Source organism: Oncorhynchus mykiss, chromosome 30 (genome assembly GCF_057628025.1).
Source record: "Oncorhynchus mykiss isolate SJ-2025 chromosome 30, ASM5762802v1, whole genome shotgun sequence".
NCBI lineage: Eukaryota > Metazoa > Chordata > Actinopteri > Salmoniformes > Salmonidae > Oncorhynchus > Oncorhynchus mykiss.
The window spans coordinates 2,505,001-2,526,658 of NC_143051.1; the positions used below are offsets into that span (position 1 = coordinate 2,505,001).

Below are 21,658 nucleotides of genomic sequence, written 5' to 3' on the forward strand. Positions count from 1 at the left end.
TACCCCCTGTATATATCCTCCACATTGACTCTGTAACGGTACCCCCTGTATATAGTCTCACTATTGTTATTTTACTGCTGCTCTTTAATTACTTGTTACTTTTATTTCTTATTCTTACTCATATTTTTTTAAATTTAAACTGCATTGTTGGTTTGGGGTCGTAAGTCAGCATTTCACTGTAAGGTCTCTCTGTTGTATTCAGCATTTCACTGTGAGGTCTCTCTGTTGTATTCGGCATTTCACTGTAAGGTCTACTACACCTGTTGTATTCAGCATTTCACTGTAAGGTCTACTACACCGGTTGTATTCAGCATTTCACTGTGAGGTCTACTACACCTGTTGTATTCAGCATTTCACTGTAAGGTCTACTACACCTGTTGTATTCAGCATTTCACTGTGAGGTCTACTACACCTGTTGTGTTCAGCATTTCACTGTAAGGTCTTCCTACACCTGTTGTATTCAGCATTTCACTGTGAGGTCTACTACACCTGTTGGATTCAGCATTTCACTGTGAGGTCTACTACACCTGTTGTATTCAGCATTTCACTGTAAGGTCTACTACACCTGTTCTATTCAGCATTTCACTGTGAGGTCTACCTACACCTGTTGTATTCAGCATTTCACTGTAAGGTCTACTACACCTGTTGTATTCAGCATTTCACTGTAAGGTCTACTACACCTGTTGTATTCAGCATTTCACTGTAAGGTCTACTACACCTGTTGTATTCAGCATTTCACTGTGAGGTCTACTACACCTGTTGTATTCAGCATTTCACTGTAAGGTCTACTACACCTGTTGTATTCAGCATTTCACTGTGAGGTCTACTACACCTGTTGTATTCAGCATTTCACTGTGAGGTCTACTACACCTGTTGTATTCAGCATTTCACTGTAAGGTCTACTACACCTGTTGTATTCAGCATTTCACTGTAAGGTCTACACACCTGTTGTATTCAGCATTTCACTGTAAGGTCTACTACACCTGTTGTATTCAGCATTTCACTGTAAGGTCTACTACACCTGTTGTATTCAGCATTTCACTGTGAGGTCTACTACACCTGTTGTATTCAGCATTTCACTGTGAGGTCTACTACACCTGTTGTATTCAGCATTTCACTGTAAGGTCTACTACACCTGTTGTATTCAGCATTTCACTGTAAGGTCTACACACCTGTTGTATTCGGCATTTCACTGTAAGGTCTACTACACCTGTTGTATTCAGCATTTCACTGTGAGGTCTACCTACACCTGTTGTATTCGGCATTTCACTGTGAGGTCTACTACACCTGTTGTATTCAGCATTTCACTGTAAGGTCTACACACCTGTTGTATTCGGCATTTCACTGTGAGGTCTACTACACCTGTTGTATTCAGCATTTCACTGTAAGGTCTACACACCTGTTGTATTCGGCATTTCACTGTAAGGTCTACTACACCTGTTGTATTCAGCATTTCACTGTGAGGTCTACTACACCTGTTGTGTTCAGCATTTCACTGTAAGGTCTTCCTACACCTGTTGTATTCAGCATTTCACTGTGAGGTCTACTACACCTGTTGGATTCAGCATTTCACTGTGAGGTCTACTACACCTGTTGTATTCAGCATTTCACTGTAAGGTCTACTACACCTGTTCTATTCAGCATTTCACTGTGAGGTCTACCTACACCTGTTGTATTCAGCATTTCACTGTAAGGTCTACTACACCTGTTGTATTCAGCATTTCACTGTAAGGTCTACTACACCTGTTGTATTCAGCATTTCACTGTAAGGTCTACTACACCTGTTGTATTCAGCATTTCACTGTGAGGTCTACTACACCTGTTGTATTCAGCATTTCACTGTAAGGTCTACTACACCTGTTGTATTCAGCATTTCACTGTGAGGTCTACCTACACCTGTTGTATTCAGCATTTCACTGTAAGGTCTACTACACCTGTTGTATTCAGCATTTCACTGTAAGGTCTACTACACCTGTTGTATTCAGCATTTCACTGTGAGGTCTACTACACCTGTTGTATTCAGCATTTCACTGTAAGGTCTACTACACCTGTTGTATTCAGCATTTCACTGTGAGGTCTACTACACCTGTTGTATTCAGCATTTCACTGTAAGGTCTACTACACCTGTTGTATTCAGCATTTCACTGTGAGGTCTACACACCTGTTGTATTCAGCATTTCACTGTAAGGTCTACTACACCTGTTGTATTCAGCATTTCACTGTAAGGTCTACTACACCTGTTGTATTCAGCATTTCACTGTGAGGTCTACTACACCTGTTGTATTCAGCATTTCACTGTGAGGTCTACTACACCTGTTGTATTCAGCATTTCACTGTAAGGTCTACTACACCTGTTGTATTCAGCATTTCACTGTAAGGTCTACACACCTGTTGTATTCAGCATTTCACTGTAAGGTCTACTACACCTGTTGTATTCAGCATTTCACTGTAAGGTCTACACACCTGTTGTATTCAGCATTTCACTGTAAGGTCTACTACACCTGTTGTATTCAGCATTTCACTGTAAGGTCTACTACACCTGTTGTATTCAGCATTTCACTGTGAGGTCTACTACACCTGTTGTATTCAGCATTTCACTGTGAGGTCTACTACACCTGTTGTATTCAGCATTTCACTGTAAGGTCTACTACACCTGTTGTATTCAGCATTTCACTGTAAGGTCTACACACCTGTTGTATTCGGCATTTCACTGTAAGGTCTACTACACCTGTTGTATTCAGCATTTCACTGTGAGGTCTACCTACACCTGTTGTATTCGGCATTTCACTGTGAGGTCTACTACACCTGTTGTATTCAGCATTTCACTGTAAGGTCTACACACCTGTTGTATTCGGCATTTCACTGTGAGGTCTACTACACCTGTTGTATTCAGCATTTCACTGTAAGGTCTACACACCTGTTGTATTCGGCATTTCACTGTAAGGTCTACTACACCTGTTGTATTCAGCATTTCACTGTGAGGTCTACTACACCTGTTGTGTTCAGCATTTCACTGTAAGGTCTTCCTACACCTGTTGTATTCAGCATTTCACTGTGAGGTCTACTACACCTGTTGGATTCAGCATTTCACTGTGAGGTCTACTACACCTGTTGTATTCAGCATTTCACTGTAAGGTCTACTACACCTGTTCTATTCAGCATTTCACTGTGAGGTCTACCTACACCTGTTGTATTCAGCATTTCACTGTAAGGTCTACTACACCTGTTGTATTCAGCATTTCACTGTAAGGTCTACTACACCTGTTGTATTCAGCATTTCACTGTAAGGTCTACTACACCTGTTGTATTCAGCATTTCACTGTGAGGTCTACTACACCTGTTGTATTCAGCATTTCACTGTAAGGTCTACTACACCTGTTGTATTCAGCATTTCACTGTGAGGTCTACTACACCTGTTGTATTCAGCATTTCACTGTGAGGTCTACTACACCTGTTGTATTCAGCATTTCACTGTAAGGTCTACTACACCTGTTGTATTCAGCATTTCACTGTAAGGTCTACACACCTGTTGTATTCAGCATTTCACTGTAAGGTCTACTACACCTGTTGTATTCAGCATTTCACTGTAAGGTCTACTACACCTGTTGTATTCAGCATTTCACTGTGAGGTCTACTACACCTGTTGTATTCAGCATTTCACTGTGAGGTCTACTACACCTGTTGTATTCAGCATTTCACTGTAAGGTCTACTACACCTGTTGTATTCAGCATTTCACTGTAAGGTCTACACACCTGTTGTATTCGGCATTTCACTGTAAGGTCTACTACACCTGTTGTATTCAGCATTTCACTGTGAGGTCTACCTACACCTGTTGTATTCGGCATTTCACTGTAAGGTCTACTACACCTGTTGTATTCAGCATTTCACTGTAAGGTCTACTACACCTGTTGTATTCAGCATTTCACTGTAAGGTCTACTACACCTGTTGTATTCGGCGCATGTGACTAATAACACTTTATTTTATTTGACGTCTGAGTTATATTTTTTATCTTTTTTACATGTATTTAACTCCATATTGTTGGCACTAAACAGTCTCCATATACAACTGGTACCGGGGGACCTTCAGACGAGTGAGGTCTGTGGGCGTGCTAGAACAAAACACCTGACATCTACATACCCATGAGAGTCTCGCCTTTCCACAGAGGGGTCGTAGTGTGTAGCCCAAACTGATCGGACGCTACAGACAGAAGTTGGCAGATCGGCTGTACCGACTTCAGACGAGTCTCCAGACACTTGTGGAGGTCGTAGAGCAGAACGAAGAACATCGTGTTCGTGAGAGTCTCATCTATCCATTGAGGGATCATAAAAGTTTGTAGTTTGTAGTCCAAATAGTTTATAGACCAAACCATAATAGTTTGTAGGCCAAACCATAATAGTTTGTAGTTTGTAGGCCAAATAGTTTGTAGGCCAAACCATAATAGTTTGTAGGCCAAATCGTTCGGACTCTACAGATGTTTTTCTGAGAAGACCTATTTGCTCACAGTTCGCATGTGTTTTCAAGACTGTTTAATAAGATGCTCACAGTTCGTATGGGTTTTCAAGACTGTTTAAGATGCTCACAGTTCGTATGGGTTTTCAAGACTGTTTAAGATGCTCACAGTTCGTATGGGTTTTCATGACTGTTTAAGATGCTCACAGTTCGTATGGGTTTTCAAGACTGTTTAAGATGCTCACAGTTCGTATGGGTTTTCAAGACTGTTTAAGATGCTCACAGTTCGTATGTGTTTTCAGGCTGTGTAATCATGAGGCTAACACGGAACCCAAACCGCCTGTGCGCGTGCGCCATCTTGCCCCATCGTGCACACATCTATTTTGTCCTCCGACACCAAACGCGATCAAGCCACGCAGGTTAAAATATCAAAACAAACTCTGAACTAATGACATTAATTTGGGGACAGGTCGAAAAGCATTAAGCATGTATGGCAATTTAGCTAGTTAGCTTGCACTTGCTAGCTAATTTGTCCTATTTAGCTAGCTTGCTGTTGCTAGATAATTTGTCCTGGGATATAAACATTGAGTTGTTATTTTACCTGAAATGCACAAGGTCCTCTACTCCGACAGTTAATCCACACATAAAACGGCCAACCGATTCGTTTCTAGTCATCTCTCCTCCTTCCAGCCTTTTTCATCTTTGAACTTATATGGTGATCGGCATCTAAACTTTAATATTATTACAATGACGACAGGCAAAACAGTTCGTCTTTCAATCACCCACGTGGGTATAACCAATGAGGAGATGGGTACCTGCTTCTATAAACCAATGAGGAGATGGGAGAGGCAGGACTTGCAGCGCGATCTACGTCAGAAATAGAAAGGAGTTCTATTTTAGCCCTTGGCAACACAGATGCTCGTTGGCGCACGTGAGCAGTGTGGGTGCAATAACTGAATAACATGGATTTCTACATTTATTTTGTGATGCACGCGATGTGTCCGGTCTGGTCAGCATGTAATGTACAGCTGTGTTATCATGGGGGTAATGTAGAGCTGTGTTATCATAGGGGTAATGTAGAGCTGTGTTATCATGGGGGTAATGTAGAACTGTGTTATCATGGGGGTAATGTAGAACTGTGTTATCATGGGGGTAATGTAGAGCTGTGTTATCATGGGGGTAATGTAGAGCTGTGTTGTCATGGGGGTAATGTAGAGCTGTGTTATCATGGGGGTAATGTAGAGCTGTGTTATCATGAGAATCTGGTCAAAGTAGAGCAGAATATAGGGAAAAGGGTATCACTTGGGACGCAGCCTAATGTAAAGTAGAAATGGAGGTTGTGGTCTTGCTGTAGATGGTCTGTTGTCAATAAGAGGTCATTCGGGGAGCATGGGGAGAGGTCTGTGTGTGTGGTGAGGGGGGAGAAGTCTGTGTGTGTGGTGAGGGGGGAGAGGTCTGTGTGTGTGGTGAGGGGGGAGAGGTCTGTCTGTGTGGTGAGGGGGGAGAGGTCTGTCTGTGTGGTGAGGGGGGAGAGGTCTGTGTGTGTGGTGAGGGGGGAGAGGTCTGTCTGTGTGGTGAGGGGGTAGAGGTCTGTGTGTGGTGAGGGGGGAGAGGTCTGTGTGAGGGGGGAGAGGTCTGTCTGTGTGGTGAGGAGGGAGAGGTCTGTGTGTGTGGTGAGGGGGGAGAGGTCTGTGTGTGTGGTGAGGGGGGAGAGGTCTGTCTGTGTGGTGAGGGGGGAGAGGTCTGTGTGTGGTGAGGGGGGAGAGGTCTGTGTGTGGTGAGGGGGGAGAGGTCTGTGTGTGGTGAAGGGGGAGAGGTCTGTGTGTGGTGAGGGGGGAGAGGGGAGAGGTCTGTGTGTGGTGAGAGGGGAGAGGTCTGTGTGTGGTGAGGGGGAGAAGTCTGTGTGTGGTGAGGGGGGAGAGGTCTGTCTGTGTGGTGAGGGGGGAGAGGTCTGTCTGTGTGGTGAGGGGGGAGAGGTCTGTGTGAGGGGGGAGAGGTCTGTGTGTGTGGTGAGGGGGGAGAGGTCTGTGTGAGGGGGGAGAGGTCTGTGTGTATGGGAGGGGGGAGAGGTCTGTGTGTGTGGTGAGGGGGGAGAGGTCTGTGTGTGTGGTGAGGGGGGAGAGGTATGTGTGTATGGTGAGCGGGGATAGGACTGTCTGTGTGTATGGTGAGCGGGGATAGGACCGTCTGTGTGTATGGTGAGGGGGATAGGACTGTCTGTGTGTATGGTGAGGGGGATAGGACTGTCTGTGTGTATGGTGAGGGGGGATAGGACTGTCTGTGTGTATGGTGAGGGGGGATAGGACTGTCTGTGTGTATGGTGTGGGGGGATAGGACTGTCTGTGTGTATGGTGAGGGGGGATAGGACTGTCTGTGTGTATGGTGAGGGGGGATAGGACTGTCTGTGTGTATGGTGAGGGGGGATAGGACTGTCTGTGTGTATGGTGAGGGGGGATAGGACTGTCTGTGTGTATGGTGAGGGGGGATAGGACTGTCTGTGTGTATGGTGAGGGGCGATAGGACTGTCTGTGTGTATGGTGAGGGGGGATAGGACTGTCTGTGTGTATGGTGAGGGGGGATAGGACTGTCTGTGTGTAGCTGGAAGAACTGATATTTTCTGTTTTCCTCTGAATCAGTTGTAATGCTGTTGTTTGTTGATTCAATAAGGAGACTAGAGTATACATGCTCTGTGCTTTCGTTCTCTGAGCCTATGGTGTTAACCTAGTGGCTACAGGTTTATGGTGTTAACCTAGTGGCAACAGAACATGGTGTTAACCTAGTGGCAACAGGTCTATGGTGTTAACCTAGTGGCTACAGGTCTATGGTGTTAACCTAGTGGCTACAGGTCTGAGGTGTTAACCTAGTGGCTACAGGTCTGAGGTGTTAACCTAGTGGCTACAGGTCTATGGTGTTAACCTAGTGGCTACAGGTCTATGGTGTTAAACTAGTGGCAACAGAACATGGTGTTAAACTAGTGGCAACAGAACATGGTGTTAACCTAGTGGCAACAGGTCTGTGTTGTTAACCTAGTGGCTACAGGTCTATGGTGTTAACCTAGTGGCTACAAGTCTGAGGTGTTAACCTAGTGGCTACAGGTCTGAGGTGTTAACCTAGTGGCTACAGGTCTATGGTGTTAACCTAGTGGCTACAGGTCTATGGTGTTAAACTAGTGGCAACAGAACATGTTGTTAACCTAGTGGCTACAGGTCTGTGGTGTTAACCTAGTGGCTACAGGTCTGTGTTGTTAACCTAGTGGCTACAGGTCTGTGTTGTTAACCTAGTGGCTACAGGTCTATGGTGCTAACCTAGTGGCTACAGGTCTATTTTGCTAACCTAGTGGCTACAGGTCTGTGTTGTTAACCTAGTGGCTACAGGTCTGAGGTGTTAACCTAGTGGCTACAGGTCTGAGGTGTTAACCTAGTGGCTACAGGTCTATGGTGTTAACCTAGTGGCTACAGGTCTATGGTGTTAAACTAGTGGCAACAGAAAATGTTGTTAACCTAGTGGCTACAGGTCTGTGGTGTTAACCTAGTGGCTACAGGTCTATGGTGCTAACCTAGTGGCTACAGGTCTATTTTGCTAACCTAGTGGCTACAGGTCTGTGTTGTTAACCTAGTGGCTACAGGTCTGAGGTGTTAACCTAGTGGCTACAGGTCTATGGTGTTAACCTAGTGGCTACAGGTCTATGGTGTTAACCTAGTGGCTACAGGTCTATGGTGTTAACATAGTGGCTACAGGTCTGAGGTGTTAACCTAGTGGCTACAGGTCTGTGGTGTTAACCTAGTGGCTACAGGTCTATGGTGCTAACCTAGTGGCTACAGGTCTATTTTGCTAACCTAGTGGCTACAGGTCTGTGTTGTTAACCTAGTGGCTACAGGTCTATGGTGTTAAACTAGTGGCAACAGAACATGGTGTTAAACTAGTGGCAACAGAACATGGTGTTAAACTAGTGGCAACAGAACATGTTGTTAACCTAGTGGCTACAGGTCTGTGGTGTTAACCTAGTGGCTACAGGTCTATGGTGTTAACCTAGTGGCTACAGGTCTGAGGTGTTAACCTAGTGGCTACAGGTCTATGGTGTTAACCTAGTGGCTACAGGTCTATGGTGTTAAACTAGTGGCAACAGAACATGTTGTTAACCTAGTGGCTACAGGTCTGTGGTGTTAACCTAGTGGCTACAGGTCTATGGTGCTAACCTAGTGGCTACAGGTCTATTTTGCTAACCTAGTGGCTACAGGTCTGTGTTGTTAACCTAGTGGCTACAGGTCTGAGGTGTTAACCTAGTGGCTACAGGTCTATGGTGTTAACCTAGTGGCTACAGGTCTATGGTGTTAACCTAGTGGCTACAGGTCTATGGTGTTAACCTAGTGGCTACAGGTCTGAGGTGTTAACCTAGTGGCTACAGGTCTGTGGTGTTAACCTAGTGGCTACAGGTCTATGGTGCTAACCTAGTGGCTACAGGTCTATTTTGCTAACCTAGTGGCTACAGGTCTGTGTTGTTAACCTAGTGGCTACAGGTCTATGGTGTTAAACTAGTGGCAACAGAACATGGTGTTAAACTAGTGGCAACAGAACATGGTGTTAAACTAGTGGCAACAGAACATGTTGTTAACCTAGTGGCTACAGGTCTGTGGTGTTAACCTAGTGGCTACAGGTCTATGGTGCTAACCTAGTGGCTACAGGTCTATTTTGCTAACCTAGTGGCTACAGGTCTGTGTTGTTAACCTAGTGGCTACAGGTCTGAGGTGTTAACCTAGTGGCTACAGGTCTGTGGTGTTAACCTAGTGGCTACAGGTCTATGGTGCTAACCTAGTGGCTACAGGTCTATTTTGCTAACCTAGTGGCTACAGGTCTGTGTTGTTAACCTAGTGGCTACAGGTCTATGGTGTTAAACTAGTGGCAACAGAACATGGTGTTAAACTAGTGGCAACAGAACATGGTGTTAAACTAGTGGCTACAGAACATGGTGTTAAACTAGTGGCTACAGAACATGGTGTTAAACTAGTGGCTACAGAACATGGTGTTAAACTAGTGGCTACAGAACATGGTGTTAAACTAGTGGCTACAGAACATGGTGTTAAACTAGTGGCTACAGAACATGGTGTTAAACTAGTGGCTACAGAACATGATGTTAAACTAGTGGCTACAGAACATGGTGTTAAACTAGTGGCTACAGAACATGGTGTTAAACTAGTGGCTACAGAACATGATGTTAAACTAGTGGCTACAGAACATGGTGTTAAACTAGTGGCAACAGAACATGGTGTTAAACTAGTGGCTACAGAACATGGTGTTAAACTAGTGGCTACAGAACATGGTGTGAGGTCTATGGTGTTAACCAGGTGGTACATGATTAGGGGTACGCCACTGCTGCAGATGTTTCTATTTGTAGAGACAGAAAGGAGACACCACCACCACCACCACCACCACTACTCATGTATCTGTTTGTAGAGACAGACAGGAGACACCACCACCACCACCACTACTCATGTATCTGTTTGTAGAGACAGATAGGAGACACCACCACCACCACAACTACTCATTTATCTGTTTGGAGAGACAGACAGGAGACACCACCACCACCACAACTACTCATTTATCTGTTTGGAGAGACAGACAGGAGACACCACCACCACCACAACTACTCATTTATCTGTTTGGAGAGACAGACAGGAGACACCACCACCACCACTACTACTCATGTATCTGTTTGTAGAGACAGACAGGAGACACCACCACCACCACCACTACTCATGTATCTGTTTGTAGAGACAGATAGGAGACACCACCACCACCACAACTACTCATTTATCTGTTTGGAGAGACAGACAGGAGACACCACCACCACCACAACTACTCATTTATCTGTTTGGAGAGACAGACAGGAGACACCACCACCACCACAACTACTCATTTATCTGTTTGGAGAGACAGACAGGAGACACCACCACCACCACTACTCATGTATCTGTTTGTAGAGACAGACAGGAGACACCACCACCACCACAACTACTCATGTATCTGTTTGTAGAGACAGACAGGAGACACCACCACCACCACTACTCATTTATCTGTTTGTAGAGACAGACAGGAGACACCACCACCACCACCACTACTCATGTATCTGTTTGTAGAGACAGACAGGAGACACCACCACTAGTGGCTACAGAACATGGTGTTAAACTAGTGGCTACAGAACATGGTGTGAGGTCTATGGTGTTAACCAGGTGGTACATGATTAGGGGTACGCCACTGCTGCAGATGTTTCTATTTGTAGAGACAGAAAGGAGACACCACCACCACCACCACCACCACTACTCATGTATCTGTTTGTAGAGACAGACAGGAGACACCACCACCACCACCACTACTCATGTATCTGTTTGTAGAGACAGATAGGAGACACCACCACCACCACAACTACTCATTTATCTGTTTGGAGAGACAGACAGGAGACACCACCACCACCACAACTACTCATTTATCTGTTTGGAGAGACAGACAGGAGACACCACCACCACCACAACTACTCATTTATCTGTTTGGAGAGACAGACAGGAGACACCACCACCACCACTACTACTCATGTATCTGTTTGTAGAGACAGACAGGAGACACCACCACCACCACCACTACTCATGTATCTGTTTGTAGAGACAGATAGGAGACACCACCACCACCACAACTACTCATTTATCTGTTTGGAGAGACAGACAGGAGACACCACCACCACCACAACTACTCATTTATCTGTTTGGAGAGACAGACAGGAGACACCACCACCACCACAACTACTCATTTATCTGTTTGGAGAGACAGACAGGAGACACCACCACCACCACTACTCATGTATCTGTTTGTAGAGACAGATAGGAGACACCACCACCACCATTACTACTCATTTATCTGTTTGTAGAGACAGACAGGAGACACCACCACCACCACAACTACTCATTTATCTGTTTGGAGAGACAGACAGGAGACACCACCACTATCTGTATCTGTTTGTAGAGACAGATAGGAGACACCACCACCACCATTACTACTCATTTATCTGTTTGTAGAGACAGACAGGAGACACCACCACCACCACAACTACTCATGTATCTGTTTGTAGAGACAGACAGGAGACACCACCACCACCACAACTACTCATGTATCTGTTTGTAGAGACAGACAGGAGACACCACCACCACCACAACTACTCATTTATCTGTTTGTAGAGACAGACAGGAGACACCACCACTACTCATTTAAATAAATAAGCATAAATATGGGTTGTATTTACAATGGTGTTGGTTCTTCACTGGTTGCCCTTTTCTTGTGGCAACAGGTCACAAATCTTGCTGCTGTAATGTCACACTGTGGTATTTCACCCAGCATATGTGGGAGTTTATCAAAATTGGATTTGTTTTTGAATTCTTTGTGATCTGTGTAATCTGAGGGAAATATGTCTCTCTAATATGGTCATACATTGGGCAGGAGGTTAGGAAGTGCAGCTCAGTTTCCACCTCATTTTGTGGGCGGTGAGCACATAGCCTGTCTTCTCTTGAGAGCCATGTCTGCCTACGGCGGCCTTTCTCAAATAGCAAGGCTATGCTTACTGAGTCTGTACATAGTCAAAGCTTTCCTTAATTTTGGGTCAGTCACAGTGGTCAGGTATTCTGCCGCTGTGTACTCTCTGTGTAGGGCCAAATAGCATTCCAGTTTGCTCTGTTTTTTTGTTAATTATTTTGAATGTGTCAAGTAATTCTATTTTTGTTTTCTCATGATTTGGTTGGGTCTAATTGTGCTGCTGTCCTGGGGCTCTGTGGGGTCTGTTTGTGTTTGTGAACAGAGCCCCAGGACCAGCTTGCTTAGGGGACTCTTCCCCAGGTTCATCTCTTTGTAGGTGATGGCTTTGTAATGGAAGGTTTGGGAATCACTTCCTTTTAGGTGGTTATAGAATTTAAAGGCTATTTTCTGGATTTTGATAACTGGTGGGTATCGGTCTTATTCTGCTCTGCATGCATTATTTGGTGTTTTACGTTGTACACAGAGGATATTTTTGCAGAATTATGCATGCAGAGTCTCAATTTGGTCTTTCTCTCATTTTGTGAATTCTTGGTTAGTGAGCAGACCCCAGACCTCACAACCATAAAAGACAATGGGTTCCATAACTGATGCAAGTATTTTTAGCCAGATCCTAATTGGTATGTTGAAATTTATGTTCCTTTTGATGGCAATGCCCTTCTTGCCTTGTCTCTCAGATCGTTCACAGCTTTGTGGAAGTTATCTGTGGCGCTGATGTTTAGGCCGAGGTATGTATAGTTTTTTGTGTGCTCTAGGGCAACAGTGTCTAGATGGAATTTGTATTTGTGGTCCTGGCGACTGGACCTTTTTTGGAACACCATTATTTTGGTCTTTCTGAGATGTACTACATTTTATGAATTTGATGTTCCTTTTGACGGCATAGAAGAACCTCTGTCTCTCTCTGTCTGTCTATCTGTCTCCATCTGTCTCTCTCTCTCTGTCTTTCTCTCCATCTCTCTTTCTCTCTCTGTCTGTCTGTCTCTGTCTCTCTGTCTCTCTTCCCTTTGTTTTGCTCTTCTCTCTCTCTTTCTTTCTTTCTCTCTCTCTCTCTCTCTCTCTCTCTCTTTTCTGCTTTCTTGTGTTCTCTTTCCTTCTTTCTCTCCCTCTCTGTCTCTCTGTCTCTCTGTCTCTCTCTCTCTCTCTCTCTCTCCCTCGCTCTCTCTTTCTCTCTGTCTCTCTCTCTCTCTCTCCCTCTCTTTCTCTCTGTCTCTCTCTGTTTCTCTCTCTCCCTCTCTCTCTCTCTGTCTCTCTCTGTCTCTCTCTGTCTCTCAGCTGTATCCGGGCGGGGTGACTGCTCTGCTCTGCTCTACTTTCTCTCCCGCTGTGTGACACGTCATACATCTTCTATAGCTCGAGCCTCTACTACTCAACCATGTGGATGAGAATATTATCATGTTGTAAAAGAGAGTGCTAAATAAAGTTTTAAAATATAACAGTTATTATTTCTCCCTCTGTCTCTCTCAAGAGAATACTGTGTCGTGTCTTTACCATCATTAAACTGAAGACTTTTAGTTTTTATCAAAGATTCTCTGTAATTAGTATTACGCTGATTAATCATGTAACTGTAATTAACTAGGAAGTCGGGCCACCAAGTAAAATATTCAGATTACACAGTTATAATTTCCTAATATAACATTTCAGATATTTTATATCTGATCAATTAGTCTTCGAATGAATGAATTATTTACTTTACCTCACGTTAGTCTCATTCCAAACGTCGTAAATTGGTGGTTATCTGCACGAACCCAGTCTTCACTATGAGTCATCCACACATCAATTGTCTTAAATCATTTATTTACTAAGTAATTCTCAGAAATGCATAGCACAAACAAACAAAGTAAATATGGTTACAAGAAATGATAGGAGAATGCCCCCTAGTGGGCTAAACCGGCATGGCAGCTTGTTAGAACAAAAGGGGAAGTGGGGGTCAGATGAGAAGTCACTACAGAGTTAATAATTATAACAGTTGAAATACTAATCCTTTGCACATTCAGGAACAATTGCAATCAATATATATATATTTACGTTCAGTGTGTCGTCTTGATCGCTGTTGAAAAGTTTGTTTCTTTTGTAGAATTGTCCGTCTCTCTCTCCCTCTCTCCCTTTGTCTGTCGTGGTTAGAGGGGATAGTTCAAAGCGACATTCATTCATGTTGTTGTAGAATGGATGTTTCGGCGGTTGTCGTTCTTCGTGTTCAATGATACCGAATTCCTGGCTGCAGACTAGTAATTAATATCAAAGACTTGTTCTTATTCTGTCGGTATCAACAGTCTAAGAGTTTAACCACGTGGTATGGTTAAAAGATTCAGCAATGGTCTACAACCTTTGTCCCCTCGTAACAGAGAAAAACATTTTGTTGAGGAATTCTCAAGATTGTTTTTTTTTTCGGGAGTTGCAGAAAAGGGCCTGTCCCAGGATGCCCTCTCTAACTGGGCTCATGGGCGGTCCTCTGATTTAGTTCAACTCAAAAGGGAATTGGAATTTCCTTCATTAAACAGTCCAAAATCACATGACACAGTTTTACAAACAGTATCATACTCACTCATTCATCTTTTACAACAATTAGATGTAAGCCTCATATCTGAGGCTATTATATAAACAGCGTTATGGTATTGTAGCCGCACCGTCTCCCATGAGCCCCACAAAATGGTACCAAACGGACCAGTTCTTAGCTTCACCAATCTTTTATACCTTCTCAGAACATAAATGTTGTTTGGACCTCAAGTTCTGGGGTGGAAGAAATTCCTTTGTTCTCTATGAAAATTCACTCTGTCTCTATACTGTGTGGCCATGAGGCAGGGTACAACCTCTCTGACCACAGCAGCCTGGTTGTAGGAGACAGAGAGAGGGGGATGGTGCTCGCTGTACCCAAAGAGGGCAACGTCATGACAACTGTCAACGTGGACAGTTCTGTGAGTGGCTTTGGATATTAGCCTATGTAAAGTATATACGCTGGGAGTCAGGAAACAGATGAGGAAGGTGAGTATAATAAAGAACCGTAGCCAATGAACAAACACGAGGAGCCTACATGAGGAGTAATCAATGTTACCTATATGACCATGTTACCTACATGAGGAGTAATCAAGGAGAAAATGATTAGCAGGTGGTTGCCAGGTGTGTAATGATGGTTGCCAGGTGTGTAATGATGGTTGCCAGGTGTGTGATGATGGTTGCCAGGTGTGTGTAATGATGGTTGCCAGGTGTGTAATGATGGTTGCCAGGTGTGTGTAATGATGGTTGCCAGGTGTGTGTAATGATGGTTGCCAGGTGTGTGTAATGATGGTTGCCAGGTGTGTAATGATGGTTGCCAGGTGTGCAATGATGGTTGCCAGGTGCGCAATGATGGTTGCCAGGTGTGCTCAATGTGGGTTGCCATGTTACCTAAATGACCATGTTACCTACATGTACCTAAATGACCATGTTACCTAAATGACAATGTTACCTAAATGACCATGTTACCTACATGTACCTAAATGACCATGTTACCTAAATGACAATGTTACCTAAATTACCATGTTACCTACATGTACCTAAATTACCTTGTACCTAAATGACAATGTTACCTAAATTACCATGTTACCTACATGTACCTAAATGGCCATGTTACCGCAATGACCATGTTACCTACATGTATCTAAATGACCATGTTACCTACATGTATCTAAATGACCATGTTACCTACATGTATCTAAATGACCATGTTACCTAAATTACCATGTTATCTAAATTACCATGTTACCTACATGTACCTAAATGACCATGTTACCTAAATTACCATGTTACCTACATGTACCTAAATGGCCATGTTACCTAAATGACCATGTTATCTAAATTACCATGTTACCTACATGTACCTAAATGACCATGTTACCTAAATTACCATGTTACCGACATGTACCTAAATTACCATGTACCTAAATGACCATGTTACCTAAATGACCATGTTACCTAAATTACCATGTTACCTAAATTACCATGTTACCTACATGTACCTAAATGACCATGTTACCTACATGTATCTAAATGATCATGTTACCTACATGTACCTAAATGACCATGTTACCTACATGGACCTAAATGACCATGTTACCTACATGTACCTAAATGATCATGTTACCTACATGTACCTAAATGACCATGTTACCTACATGTATCTAAATTACCATGTTATCTAAATGATCATGTTACCTACATGTATCTAAATGACCATGTTACCTAAAGGACCATGTTACCTACATGTATCTAAATGACCATGTTACCTACATGACCATGTTACCTAAATGACCATGTTACCTAAATGACCATGTTACCTACATGTTACCTAAATGATCATGTTACCTACATGTATCTAAATGACCATGTTACCTAAATGACCATGTTACCTACATGTATCTAAATGACCATGTTACCTACATGACCATGTTACCTACATGTATCTAAATGACCATGTTACCTACATGTACCTAAATGACCATGTTACCTAAATGACCATGTTACCTAAATGACCATGTTACCTACATGTATCTAAATGACCATGTTACCTAAATGATCATGTTACCTACATGTATCTAAATGACCATGTTACCTACATGTATCTAAATGACCATGTTACCTACATGTACCTAAATGACCATGTTACCTACATGACCATGTTACCTACATGTATCTAAATGACCATGTTACCTACGTGACCATGTTACCTACATGTATCTAAATGACCATGTTACCTACATGACCATGTTACCTACATGTATCTAAATGACCATGTTACCTACATGTATCTAAATGACCATGTTACCTACATGACCATGTTACCTACATGTATCTAAATGACCATGTTACCTACATGTATCTAAATGACCATGTTACCTACATGACCATGTTACCTACATGTATCTAAATGACCATGTTACCTACGTGACCATGTTACCTACATGTACCTAAATGACCATGTTACCTACATGTACCTAAATGACCATGTTACCTACATGTATCTAAATGACCATGTTACCTAAATGACCATGTTACCTACATGTATCTAAATGACCATGTTACCTAAATGATCATGTTACCTACATGTATCTAAATGACCATGTTACCTACATGTATCTAAATGACCATGTTACCTACATGTATCTAAATGATCATGTTACCTACATGTTACCTAAATGACCATGTTACCTAAATGACCATGTTACCTAAATGACCATGTTACCTACATGTACCTAAATGACCATGTTACCTACATGACCATGTTACCTACATGTACCTAAATGACCATGTTACCTACATGTATCTAAATGACCATGTTACCTACATGTATCTAAATGATCATGTTACCTACATGTTACCTAAATGACCATGTTACCTAAATGACCATGTTACCTACATGTATCTAAATGACCATGTTACCTACATGACCATGTTACCTACATGTATCTAAATGACCATGTTACCTAAATGACCATGTTACCTAAATGACCATGTTACCTAAATGACCATGTTACCTAAATGACCATGTTACCTACATGACCATGTTACCTAAATGACCATGTTACCTACATTACCATGTTACCTACATGTATCTAAATGACCATGTTACCTAAATGACCATGTTACCTAAATTACCATGTTACCTACATGTATCTAAATGACCATGTTACCTAAATGACCATGTTACCTACATGTACCTAAATGACCATGTTACCTAAATGACCATGTTACCTAGATGTATCTAAATGACCATGTTACCTAGATGTATCTAAATGACCATGTTACCTACATGTACCTAAATGACCATGTTACCTAGATGTATCTAAATGACCATGTTACCTACATGACCATGTTACCTAGATGTATCTAAATGACCATGTTACCTACATGTACCTAAATGACCATGTTACCTAGATGTATCTAAATGACCATGTTACCTACATGTACCTAAATGACCATGTTACCTAGATGTATCTAAATGACCATGTTACCTAGATGTATCTAAATGACCATGTTACCTACATGTACCTAAATGACCATGTTACCTAGATGTACCTAAATGACCATGTTACCTAAAGGACCATGTTACCTACATGTATCTAAATGACCATGTTACCTAAATGACCATGTTACCTACATGTTACCTAAATGACCATGTTACCTACATGTATCTAAATGACCATGTTACCTAAAGGACCATGTTACCTACATGTATCTAAATGACCATGTATCTAAATTACCATGTTACCTACATGTATCTAAATGACCATGTTACCTACATGTGTCTAAATGACCATGTTACCTAAATGACCATGTTACCTACATGTATCTAAATGACCATGTTACCTAAATGACCATGTTACCTACATGTTACCTAAATGACCATGTTACCTACATGTATCTAAATGACCATGTTACCTACATGTTACCTAAATGACCATGTTACCTACATGTTACCTAAATGACCATGTTACCTACATGTTACCTAAATGACCATGTTACCTAAATGACCATGTTACCTAAATGACCATGTTACCTACATGTTACCTAAATGACCATGTTACCTACATGTTACCTAAATGACCATGTTACCTACATGTTACCTAAATGACCATGTTACCTACATGTTACCTAAATGACCATGTTACCTACATGTGTCTAAATGACCATGTTACCTAAATGACCATGTTACCTACATGTATCTAAATGACCATGTTACCTACATGACCATGTTACCTAAATGTATCTAAATGACCATGTTACCTACATGACCATGTTACCTACATATACCTAAATGACCATGTTACCTAAATGACCATGTTACCTAAATGACCATGTTACCTAAATTACCATGTTACCTACATGTGTCTAAATGACCATGTTACCTACATGACCATGTTACCTAAATTACCATGTTACCTACATGTGTCTAAATGACCATGTTACCTAAATGACCATGTTACCTAAATTACCATGTTACCTACATGTGTCTAAATGACCATGTTACCTACATGACCATGTTACCTACATATGCCTAAATTACCATGTTACCTACATGTTACCTAAATGACCATGTTACCTACATGTATCTAAATGACCATGTTACCTACATGGACCTAAATGACCATGTTACCTACATGTACCTAAATGATCATGTTTCCTACATGTATCTAAATGACCATGTTACCTACATGACCATGTTACCTACATATACCTAAATGACCATGTTACCTAAATGACCATGTTACCTACATGACCATGTTACCTAAATGACCATGTTACCTACATGTACCTAAATGACCATGTTACCTAAATGACCATGTTACCTACATGTATCTAAATGACCATGTTACCTAAAGGACCATGTTAACTACATGTACCTAAATGACCATGTTACCTACATGATCATGTTTCCTACATGTATCTAAATGACCATGTTACCTACATGACCATGTTACCTACATGGACCTAAATGACCATGTTACCTACATGACCATGTTACCTACATGTACCTAAATGACCATGTTACCTACATGTATCTAAATGACCATGTTACCTACATGTATCTAAATGATCATGTTACCTACATGTATCTAAATGATCATGTTACCTACATGTTACCTAAATGACCATGTTACCTAAATGACCATGTTACCTAAATGACCATGTTACCTACATGTACCTAAATGACCATGTTACCTACATGTATCTAAATGACCATGTTACCTAAATGACCATGTTACCTAAATGACCATGTTACCTAAATGACCATGTTACCTACATGTACCTAAATGACCATGTTACCTACATGTATCTAAATGACCATGTTACCTAAATGACCATGTTACCTAAATGACCATGTTACCTACATGTACCTAAATGATCATGTTTCCTACATGTATCTAAATGACCATGTTACCTACATGACCATGTTACCTAAATGACCATGTTACCTACATGTACCTAAATGACCATGTTACCTAAATGACCATGTTACCTACATGTACCTAAATGACCATGTTACCTAAATGACCATGTTACCTAAATGACCATGTTACCTAAATGACCATGTTACCTACATGTACCTAAATGACCATGTTACCTACGTGACCATGTTACCTACATGTACCTAAATGACCATGTTACCTACATGTACCTAAATGACCATGTTACCTACATGTATCTAAATTACCATGTTACCTACATGTTACCTAAATGACCATGTTACCTACATGTACCTAAATGACCATGTTACCTACATGTATCTAAATTACCATGTTACCTAAATGACCATGTTACCTACATGTACCTAAATGACCATGTTACCTAAATTACCATGTTACCTACATGTACCTAAATGACCATGTTACCTACATGACCATGTTACCTACATGTATCTAAATTACCATGTTACCTACATGTATCTAAATGACCATGTTGCCTACATGTATCTAAATGACCATGTTACCTACATGTACCTAAATGACCATGTTACCTACATGACCATGTTACCTACATGTATCTAAAACAGTGTATTCCTCCTCTGTGTCTCCAGATCACACTGAGAAGTGCTCCACTATGCCCGACTCACCTGCGGATGTGAAAGCACAATCCAGGTTAACTCTAGCCACCATGCCTCCTCCTCCTCCAACCACCCAGGGAGCCCCTCGAACCAGCTCCTTCACACCTACTACATGTAAGTACTGACACACACACACACACACACACACACACACACACACACACACACACACACACACACACACACACACACACACACACACACACACACACACAGGGAGCACCCTGAACCATTTATTTCACCCACACTACTGTGCTGTACATGTCAGTACTACCGACCCAGCCAGCCAGCCAGGCATACAGACAGACAGACAGACAGACAGCCAGACAGACATTGTGAAACTCTAGTGTTATTTTTATTGTTGTGTTTAACCCTAGTGTTGTTTTCTAAAAAAACAAATGTAATAATAGTTTTTCATTGAATCATAAACTATACAGTCAATACAAATCAAATCAAATCACTTTTTTAATGCTGTGTTGTGTTGGACCTTTTGTTATTTTCTCCATCTTCTTTGTGTCTCTAGTAACCAACGGCAACAACAGCCACTCCCCCACGGCGTTGAACGGAGCGCCTTCGCCACCAAATGGCTTCAGCAACGGCCCTAGCTCCTCCTGCTCTTCCTCGCTGGCCAATAAGCAACTCCCTCCAGCGTGTGGCGCCCGGCAGCTCAGCAAGCTGAAACGCTTCCTCACCACACTACAGCAGTTCGGCAACGACATCTCGCCTGAGATCGGAGAACGTGTCCGCACTCTGGTGCTGGGGCTGGTGGTGAGTCTGTAAACCAGGGCTTCCAAAATGTGCTCCTGTGCCCCCTCACCCTCCACGTTCAGATAAACACTATCTCCTCTCCCTCCACGTTCAGATAAACACCATCTCCTCTCCCTTCACGTTCAGATAAACACTATCTCCTCACCCTCCACGTTCAGATAAACACTATCTCCTCTCCCTCCACGTTCAGATAAACACTATCTCCTCTCCCTCTGCGTTCAGATAAACACTATCTCCTCATCCTATGTGTTCAGATAAACACTATCTCCTCTCCCTCCACGTTCAGATAGAC

The 21,658-nt window shown here is 42.3% G+C and overlaps 1 protein-coding gene across 1 annotated transcript in view; it reads left to right on the forward strand.

Annotated features, from left to right (window-relative positions):
• cbfa2t2 (CBFA2/RUNX1 partner transcriptional co-repressor 2) overlaps positions 1-21,658 on the forward strand; it is a 193,457-nt gene that overhangs the window by 118,321 nt on the left and 53,478 nt on the right. Inside the window, 2 exon segments of the mRNA XM_090228527.1 lie at positions 20,572-20,712; positions 21,122-21,366. Of these exon segments, the coding sequence (XP_090084653.1) occupies positions 20,595-20,712; positions 21,122-21,366 (363 nt within the window). The 5' untranslated portion in view covers positions 20,572-20,594.